The sequence below is a fragment of the Montipora foliosa genome, chromosome 2, assembly GCF_036669935.1.
Source record: "Montipora foliosa isolate CH-2021 chromosome 2, ASM3666993v2, whole genome shotgun sequence".
Classification (NCBI taxonomy): Eukaryota; Metazoa; Cnidaria; class Anthozoa; order Scleractinia; family Acroporidae; genus Montipora; species Montipora foliosa.
In genome coordinates, this window is record NC_090870.1 from 26396651 (window position 1) to 26406347 (window position 9697).

At 39.4% G+C, this 9697-nt stretch overlaps 2 protein-coding genes across 3 annotated transcripts in view; both read right to left on the reverse strand.

Annotated features, from left to right (window-relative positions):
* LOC137990628 (uncharacterized) overlaps positions 1 to 6592 on the reverse strand; it is a 19309-nt gene extending 12717 nt beyond the window's left edge. Inside the window, exons 1-3 of one of the 2 annotated variants that reach the window (XM_068835745.1) lie at positions 6430 to 6543; positions 3411 to 3483; positions 1630 to 1865 (exon numbers count right to left, since the gene is read on the reverse strand). In XM_068835745.1, the coding sequence (XP_068691846.1) occupies positions 1630 to 1815 (186 nt within the window). In that variant the 5' untranslated portion in view covers positions 1816 to 1865; positions 3411 to 3483; positions 6430 to 6543. Of the gene's footprint in view, positions 1 to 1629; positions 1866 to 3410; positions 3484 to 6429 lie in introns of both variants that reach the window. The other variant, XM_068835744.1, reaches the window with a different exon arrangement.
* Positions 6593 to 6852: 260 nt separating this feature from the next.
* LOC137991404 (uncharacterized) lies at positions 6853 to 8933 on the reverse strand. The gene is made up of 2 exons (XM_068836498.1): positions 7986 to 8933; positions 6853 to 6873 (listed from the first exon to the last, which is right to left on the reverse strand). The coding sequence occupies exons 1-2, from the start codon at positions 8931 to 8933 to the stop codon at positions 6853 to 6855; spliced, it is 969 nt and encodes a 322-aa protein (XP_068692599.1).
* Between the last annotated feature and the right edge of the window lie 764 nt (positions 8934 to 9697).

Here is a 9697-nt window from a genome sequence, read left to right on the forward strand (position 1 = left end):
TTTTGCTTTACCAACGGATGACATGGTTGACTTGGAGTACGTCTTGAGGGTGTGACTCGATTTCTCAACCATAGTTCCTTTGGGGAGATATTTGATGGGCAGAACATTGCAGGATGCACCATTTTCACGTCCTTCCCACCAATCTTCATTCTGGCCAGGATCTTGTTTGAGTGGTTATCAACGGCGTTGATTTCTTTTTCGGAGCAGGATACAGAGAGAATTTCCTCTTCACTTTCATCAAAGTCGAACTGATTCACTGAATGCTTCTGTGGAGGTTTCCTGTTCCTTGGAATCCTGTTCCTTTTTTGGGAACATTTCAAGGCAAAAGGATTCTCTTTTTTCTCGTATTTTTCATCTTTCAGCTTTTTCATAAATATTTCAAGTTCTACTTCAGTTTATAGTTCTTTCTCGCATCATGTACTGGGTCAGATAATAATGATATGGTTTTGTATAATATTCATGCTGATTTCAAAACCCAAGCAGCTGTATGCAGTTGAACAACATTAACAATAATAATAATTCCGATCCCGGTCACATTTTTAGATCTAGTATAGGTGTCCTTTACCTTAAAGGAAGGAGGTCTTGTAAGAGGAAAAGAAAAGGTTATTGTCTAAACAAAGAAGTCATTTGACAATCATTTGTATCATCTCTTTCAAGTCCAGTACCAAAACGAAGGCATTTATTTGCATGGTTTTATTGCATCATCACCTTAATTACATGACCTGGTTCCTGTAATCCCCGATTGACATAAGTCTGATGGGCGTGTCTTCACGCTTATGTGCTAACGTTAAATGTCTTTTAAATTATAACTTTTTTGTCTTTTTTTTTTCTTTGTTTGTGTAACTCATTCCTTTTTTTGGCTACTTTTAAGAAGTAAAATTCCCCGCCTATTTTCGCAAAGTGCCTCGATACGCAACTTAGTAGTGAGGGAAAAGCCCTGGAAATGAAGTTGTCCAATACGGTGAAAAAATTGGCTTCGATGTAAGATCCGATTTCTTTGCGGCTATACTCAGCCTAAAATCGAACCAAAAGGATAACATAGACGAGAAAGCTTCATGAAAAAAAAAAAACACATATAAAAACGTGGACAATAGCCCTAATTGGGCTTGCAAAACTTTATTGAAGGTACCATCCTGATATAACACCAAATTCTCATGACCAGCCAACGAAGAAATCTATGAAAGTAGTTAGGAGAATGAACTTTTAGATCATGGCAGTCAAAGGATTTTTACATTTTAGTTCACGGTTTCTTTGCTTTCCCCTGTAAAACAACGATCAACGCTGTAGTTTATGGAAAATGTCAGCACATGGGAACATAAGAATACATTTGTTCATGTTTTGTTCATGGTTTGCACTGACGAGATATAATCGTTTCAGTCTGTTGTAAAGAGACAGCTTCAATTGATATTTTTCACGTTATGTCATTGGAATGTCCGGGATCTCGGTTCCAAAAGGCGATATTTCCCGAATCTCGCATTTGCAAAATTCCTGAATCCCTTACCCCGTTCATATCCACAATATCGACTCTTGTTCTCTATCTTCCCCAAATCCCGAATCCCTGCTCCTAAATAGGTCAAATCTGGGAACCCGAAAAAACTATTAGGGTCCCTTTATTGTCAGTTAAATTACCTCTGTTCCTACATAGATAAACCCGGTACTCGCTTTTAGGTCATCGGGGTGTTGTTTGTGGTCAGAATCACTTAGTTGACAGACGAAATTTCCAAAGTTGAAAGAGAGACAGTTCTCGTCAAGGTAACATGCAATACGGCAGGTGTCCTGTCCGTCAAGGCTTATATTTTTGATACCATGATTCATCAGAGCTTGACCTTGAATTGCTGGAATATACTCCAGTCTCCTGCAAGCCTCTGCAAGATGAAAAGGTAACTCATTAAATGACACACTTCAGTTAATTAACCAAAGTAACTGTGGCGAAAACAAAACTAATCAATATAATAATTAACTAAAGAAATCACGAAGGAAGACGAAGTGGAACACAAAACGCAGGGAAATTGAGTCACGCAAAAGTCGTTGATAAAGCGTTTATTCGTATTAAACATCGTCCAGCCTGCGTCGCTGGCGGGATATTTTATCGTATACTCGCGAGTACGATGGTTTTGGCCGCGAGTAGGTCGCGAGTGGGCGGTTTGCGACTCGAAAATCCATCCCAGCCAAGATTTTTTCACGCAAAGCTAAGGCCACATCATTTGCGAACCTCCGTGAATGTTTCATCGTCAAAAAGGCCCACGCACTTGGCTGGAAATGAGCATTTTCTGCTTCGATTTCCACGATAGCTGATGAATTTAACGGCAACTGATCACCAACGAGGACACGGAGCTTGGGTCCGAGGTCAAATTAACTCCACCCGATGGAGGTACAGTCATTACAACACTTACCCTATCCCCACAGCGGCTTCTCGTAACCATGGAGCTGTTACGAGAAGCCGTTGTGGGGATGGGGTAAGTGTTGTAATGACTGTACCTCCATCGGATGGAGTTAATTTGACCTCGGACCCAAGCTCCGTGTCCTCGTCGGTGATCAGTTGCAGTTAAATTCATCAGCTATGATCAAAAATAAGACACAAACAGCAGTGATAAACATATTGAACTTGTTCATTTTGACTATGACTTGGCGTTTCGTATGTGCTCTACATACATATTCAAAAGTAACCGTTGAAATTTAAAACAGCTATTTATATCAACAAAGCAGATGAGGGGACTAGAACCTAGATTAAGCAAATACTTAACAGTAAAATATATAATAATAATAATAATAATAATAATAATTGTAATATTAATAAAAACAGAAAAGATTAATAAAGCATCAGCTTTTCACTTCCGGGGTTGACTATTCCCATCGGGCCTTGACTGAAACTGAGAAGTGTTAAATGCTCCTTTGAATTGCTTTATCGTGATTTAATTAAGCTCGATCTTCCGTTAACCGACGAAAACCATGATCAACTCAAAAGTAAATTAAAGAATATATCTTATAGCTACATTTACTCATATGACTTTTCTAAGCAAAAGAACATTCTAAGCAAAGACGAATGGAAAGCCTTAACTGATTTACGCAATGATGACAGCATTATCATCACGAAACCGGACAAAGGAAATGGCGTTGTAATAATTAGCAGACTTGATTATCTTAACAAAATGAAACACTTGATTTCTGACACCACCAAATTTAAAGAGCTACAACACAATCCTACTAAATCCAGGGAAGAAAGCCTGTCAACTTATCTTCGGAAACTGAGAAAGGATAGAATTATTGATGATGCAACTTTTTACAAAGTCTTACCGAGTGGATCTTCTCCTGGCGTTTTATATGGCCTTCCTAAAGTTCATAAGACTGCTTGTCCTTTCCGCTCTATTGTTTCATCGGTTAACACCTATAACTACAATCTTGCTTCTTACCTTGTTTCTATACTTCAGCCAATCTCGACCAACCATTACACTGTCAAAGACTCTTTCAGCTTCGCGGATTGGGCTAAAAAGTACAAGCATAAGAATGGAATAATGTGCTCTTTGGATGTCTCCTCCCTATTTACAAATGTGCCACTCGAGGAAACACTAAACATTTGTCTAGACAAATTGTATTCTCTTGCTGATCCTCCGGCTTTACCCAGGATTGTTTTACGCAAGCTATTGGAATTTGCCACCAAGAAGAGCCACTTTCTTTTTGATGGTAAATACTACGACCAAATCGATGGTGTTGCCATGGGTTCACCATTGGGCCCTGTCTTAGCCAACATTTTTATGTGTGCCTTTGAAGAAAAGTGGTTGCTGAACGCCAAAGTTAGTCCTTTATTTTGGAATCGTTACGTTGATGACACATTCACCATGTTCCACAACAAAGACAGTGCAAATGACTTTTGCACTATTTGAACGGCTGTCATCGCAATATTAAATTTACCATTGAATTTGAACATAACAATGCAATTCCGTTTTTGGACATTCTTGTCACACGTAATCAAAACAACGCTTTCACGACATCCATCTACCGAAAGAAAACTTTCACAGGTCTCTACACGAAATGGGATTCCTTCACTCCACGAAAGTACAAAATAAACCTCATCCGCTCCCTCACTTATCGTTACTACCGTCTTTGTTCAATGATCTGGCTCCTTGCTACAATCTGCCCTCAATGATCTTCGAAAACTCTTTCTTCAGAACGGCTACCCACAAGGCATAATCAACTATCATATCAACGATGTTTTGAACAAAAACAGACAACATCAGCATAGCAATCCAGTGTCTACAGTTCCTAAGAAAGATATTGTTATCCTACTTCCCTACTTAGGTTTGCAAAGCAACCAAGTCGCTAAACGCCTGAAATCTTGTGTGTACAAATTCTACTCTTGTCTTAACCTTAAGATTGTGTTTCAGAGCACTCGATGTATAAAATCTTTCTTTCCTTACAAGGACCGTATTAATCGTTCACAACAATCCAGAGTTATTTACAGAGCAAATTGTTGGGATTTTAATGGTTTTTACATCGGTAAAACTAAACGGCGGCTTCACGATAGAAAAACCGAACATTTTAAGGCCCTAGCTAAAAATGACAATACTTCAGCCATTGCTGACCACGTCAAGGCCACTGGACATAACATCAAGTGGGATCATTTTGATATTTTAGCGAAGGGCAAAACTGACTATCATTGTAAAATAAAAGAGACCTTCTTTATTCAAGAACTTGAGCCAGCTTTCAACGTCAACGTCGGAAGTGAAAAGCTGATTTCTGTTTTTATTAATATTATAATTATTATTATTATTATATATTTTACTGTTGAGTGTTTGCTTAATCTAGCTTCCAGTCCCCTCATCCGCTTTGTTATATATAAATAGCTGTTTTAAATTTCAACGGTTACTTTTGAAAATGTATGTAGAGCACATACGAAACGTCAAGTCATAGTCAAAATGAACAAGTTCAATATGTTTATCACTGCTGTTTGTGTCTTATTTTTGATCAAACTACGATGGCCCAAGAACAAAAGTATTTACGAAACAGTTTTTATCATCAGCTATCGTGGAAATCGAAGCAGAAAATGCTCATTTCCAGCCAAGTGCGTGGGCTTTTTTGACGATGAAACATTCACGGAGTTTCTCAAATGATGTGGCTTTAGCTTTGCGTGAAAAAATCTTGGCTGGGATAGATTTTCGAGTCGCAAACCGCCTCTGAGCTGACAACGGTCGGAATCGTAGTGTGCAGCCTTGACTTCGTCTTAGAACATTGAAAACACTGAAAACACAGAATTCCCGAAACGGTGTAATAAGCTCCAAAAGGCACAAGAATATACCAGAGGTGAGTCATTTTTATTCACTTTATTGAATGAAAGTTAAATTGAGCATTTTTTAGGCTTTATAATCGACGGTATTTGATTTCCCATACAAAGTCTTATAACGCGTTTAAATTCTCAACGGCTGTCAGTAGTGATGCGAGCTTGGGCTGCCTATGGTACGAGCTGCAAGTTTCGAGAAGATGGCGTGGAACTAGCCGACGTCATCTTGTTTGAGCAAGTGCGTGAACGGCCTCTGAAAGTTGACCGCTGACCAGACCTCTTTCGAATCAGTTTGGATGCAGTTCATATTCAATTCAATTACAGAAATCCTTCTCTCAAACACAAAAGCAAATCATCACAATGCTTTTTAATTCTAAAATTTAGCATTTAAAATCTTTGGATTGCTGAAATGTAGATCAAAGTTATTATGGGCATGCAAAATGCTAAATAATTCTAGCAATTCTTTTTACAGAAAAAGTGTGAAAAAAATGCTTGTTTAAACAAATACTTCCAAAAAATGCTAGCATAATCGGAAAGGGCCTAGAAGCTGCCCGCTTAATGCTTAATTTAGGTCCCTAATTAATCCAGCGGGAAGTTAAAGAGCCAACATATATTTTGCGCAAGTGAACCAGCTGGAGAAACAAGTTTATGAAAACAGAAGCGAATCGAGGGTCCCCGTATCATTGCATGATTTATAACCAAAAAAAATGTTTTCTCTTGTTCTGACACAAAATCTTAAAATTAGTCCCAGAGCTCATAACTTTCACTAAACTGATTTCATTTCCTCGCGCTTTTATTTTAATGCGAGGAATAGCTTGAATTCTCAACAACCCAAATTGAAGGGTTCTTTGACTTTTACGAATTAAAAAGTATTTTAGTCGTTAATGGCAGGATATCGTTTACAATGCGGCAGTTTTGGAATTAATTGTCGTTTCTAAGAAAAAGACTGAAACTTTTCAGTTTGAACAAATAAAAGGCATTGAAATTTTAAATTCAGTTCGGATTTTCCTTCCCTCAAAATTTCACAAATACATATTAAACGTAGAAATGTTAAATATCTTATTCTCGGAGAAAATACTTTTTAAAAGTATTAATTTTCATTTTTTTCATCACCAGATTTAGGAGGCAAATGCCAGCAATTAAAGAAGCAATACCTGCTTTTCCATTTATTCTTGTGTACAATAAGTGAAAAACCCACAAATATAGCGCAATAGCCTGAGTTCCGAGGAAGATTTGACTCCTCAATATTCGCTTTTGAAGATTCATCAGCAACGACTGTTTCCGCAGAAAGATGAGATTCAGCGATACTCAGTTCACGCAATCCATATTAAGTCGTGTGGAGGAGCATGTCAAAATGTCGCTGAAAGTGATGTGCGATCATTAATAATTGAAATCCAAATTGTTGCCTTGTTTGTCAGGGTAATACCTTGTAAAATTTGCATTTCAACATTTTTCATACTATTATTTTGGCGAGAATCCACAGTGAACATAAAATCTAAACTGTCCCAATCCGGGTCTGGCCGATGGCCCCTTCGTGTTTTGCTAAACTTCAAATTTATTTAAGATTTTAAGCCCTTTTATTTTCCCTGTTTCCAAATCTAAAAATAATGCAGTTTGTTTACTAAACATCAGAAATATTGTGGTCGAGAAACATGGCGGATGTGTGGAAATGGAATGAAACTTTCTCAAGAATATTATGAATAGCCTCTCTTACACTTCTTCCTGTCAGCGCAAACGAGAGGACAAAGGAGCAGCAGCCTTGCGGGGGTAGGCATATTTCACTGACCTCTAATCCATGGACTTTCCCGGTGGACCAGGTGGACTACTAAAAATGGACAACATTAATACGTAGAGAAATCCTTTTGTCACAAGTACACACCTTGAACATTTGCTTCAACATCCGCTCAATTTTGGACAACAGTGACGTTGAAATCGTTACCCCCTCTCCTCTTTCAAGCGTGTTGATAATCTGCAATCAGGGGTACTTTTCCTTAGACATGATGCGAAAAGATACTTTTTAGCGCCCTGTCTCAAGAAAAATACGCCTGATCGCAGGTTACCGTGTTGAAACAAGTTGAATCGATGTTGCACGAGTTAAAAAACATTTGAACTTTGCTATAACAATCATTCTACATTTCTTTTGTTAATCAGAAGTCTTTTAGATATAGATTTTGTAATAAAAACTAACGATAAAAAGTCACGACGTTTCGACCCCTCGGAGGTCATTTTCAAGTGAGAATAAAAGTTTTAAGAATTAGCATAAATATGTAAAAACTAGATAAAAATGCGGCGAACGCCGAAATGTGATAAAAATATGTACAAAAGTGTAAAAAGTGCTAAAAATATATGGAGTAATGAACGGTAGCTAGAGAAAACAATAGACAAAAAATAATAATTAATTACAAGAACTGTTCTAAACAAATAATTTGGCGCGGATAGAGTCACACTGTTTGTTTAGCGATGGTTTCAGTTCTTTTATAAAAAACATTTCAAAAACAAGACAATCAAACTTGTTCTGGCACTTTCTCAGAATTCTAAAACTCTTTGCGATGTTGTTAGGTTCCAATGCATGTTTCTCTCTCAGATGGTCGCCGATGGTTGCCCCTTTGTGCTCTTCAATGCGCTGGTGAAGGTGCCGGCAGGTATATCCGACATAACCTGCGTCGCACAGGTCACACTTGAATTGGTACACAACGCGCTGTTGGCTTACAAGGGGTGGCTTCTCTTCACGGACCCGGATCTCTTCTTTGATCTTTTTGCTCGTGTAGACAGGGGTAATATCCGCACTGATCTTACGGCTTAGGTCGGCAAGTTGTCTCCGTACGGCGTTCGCAGACTTTTGGTCCTTGAAGGGCAACACGACTCTGATTGGGTCCCCACGCTTCTCATCAACGTGGGTGCGTGATTCCTCGGAAACTTTTGAATCAACGAAAAGGCGGATGGTGGACTGCACATGATCTTCAGGATAACACAGACGGGAAAAAATCTCTTTGAGGCGTTCACATTCCTCGTGAAAGGCCTTCCATGTAGACGAGAGCTTAAACGCACGGTTAAGCATGGTATTTATCAGTGACCGTTTATATCTCGCGTCAACGTGGCTGTGATAATGTAACAACAGTCCGGTGTCAGTTGGTTTTCGGTACACCGTTGTGTTCAGGTAGCATCCATTCCTGATTACGTTCATTCCAAGAAAGGGTAGTATGCCATTTTCTTCGAGCTTCATTGTGAAATCAATAGAAGGGTGACTGTTGTTTAGTGTCGTTAAGAAATCTATAGCTGCTTCAACATCAGGCATTGCGCTAAGGGTGTCATCAACATAGCGCTTGTAAAAGGCGGGCATCTTGTTTTCTGTTTCCAGCTGTTTCTCGATGTTACACATGAAGGCGTTTGCCATGAGAGGCCCCAGCGGCGAGCCCATTGCCACACCGTCCACTTGTTCGTACAAGTTTCCTTCAAACTGGAAAAGCTGACTTTTGGTGGCGATTCTTAACAGTTCTATCAGGGCCTGCTTCGTGATATTAAGATCGTGTTCTTTGTTGAACCAGTCGTTCTCAAAGGCTCTCTCTGCAATACTCTCAATGGTTTCGTCCACAGGAACATTAGTAAAGAGTGATGACACATCATACGACACCAAAACATCATGCTCTTTGATTTTCATTTCCCGGAGTTCGTCAGCAAAAACAAAAATGTCACCGACGGTATGGTCGTTGACGGACAAGGGCTTTAGCTTTTCGTCCAGCCACTTGGCAAGTTTATAATTGTATGTTCCTGTGCGTTTAAGCTCTCGTCTACATGGATGGCCTTTCACGAGGAATGTGAACGCCTCAAAGAGATTTTTTCTCGTCTGTGTTCTCCTGAAGATCATGTGCAGTCCACCATCCGCCTTTTCGTTGATTCAAAAGTTTCCGAGGAATCACGCACCCACGTTGATGAGAAGCGTGGGGACCCAATCAGAGTCGTGTTGCCCTTCAAGGACCAAAAGTCTGCGAACGCCGTACGGAGACAACTTGCCGACCTAAGCCGTAAGATCAGTGCGGATATTACCCCTGTCTACACGAGCAAAAAGATCAAAGAAGAGATCCGGGTCCGTGAAGAGAAGCCACCCCTTGTAAGCCAACAGTGCGTTGTGTACCAATTCAAGTGTGACCTGTGCGACGCAGGTTATGTCGGATATACCTGCCGGCACCTTCACTAGCGCATTGAAGAGCACAAAGGGGCAACCATCGGCGACCATCTGAGAGAGAAACATGCATTGGAACCTAACAACATCGCAAAGAGTTTTAGAATTCTGAGAAAGTGCCAGAACAAGTTTGATTGTCTTGTTTTTGAAATGTTTTTTATAAAAGAACTGAAACCATCGCTAAACAAACAGTGTGACTCTATCCGCGCCAAATTATTTGTTTAGAACAGTTCTTGTAATTA

Bases quoted from the DNA above. Each gene is read 5' to 3' on its own strand.
- LOC137991404 (XM_068836498.1), bottom strand. From the start codon at position 8,933: ATGAAAATCAAAGAGCATGATGTTTTGGTGTCGTATGATGTGTCATCA. The intron at 6,874-7,985 runs GTAAGCCAACAG...CATTATTTTTAG, and splicing joins GTGAAGAGAAGCCACCCCTT to ATTTGGAAACAGGGAAAATA.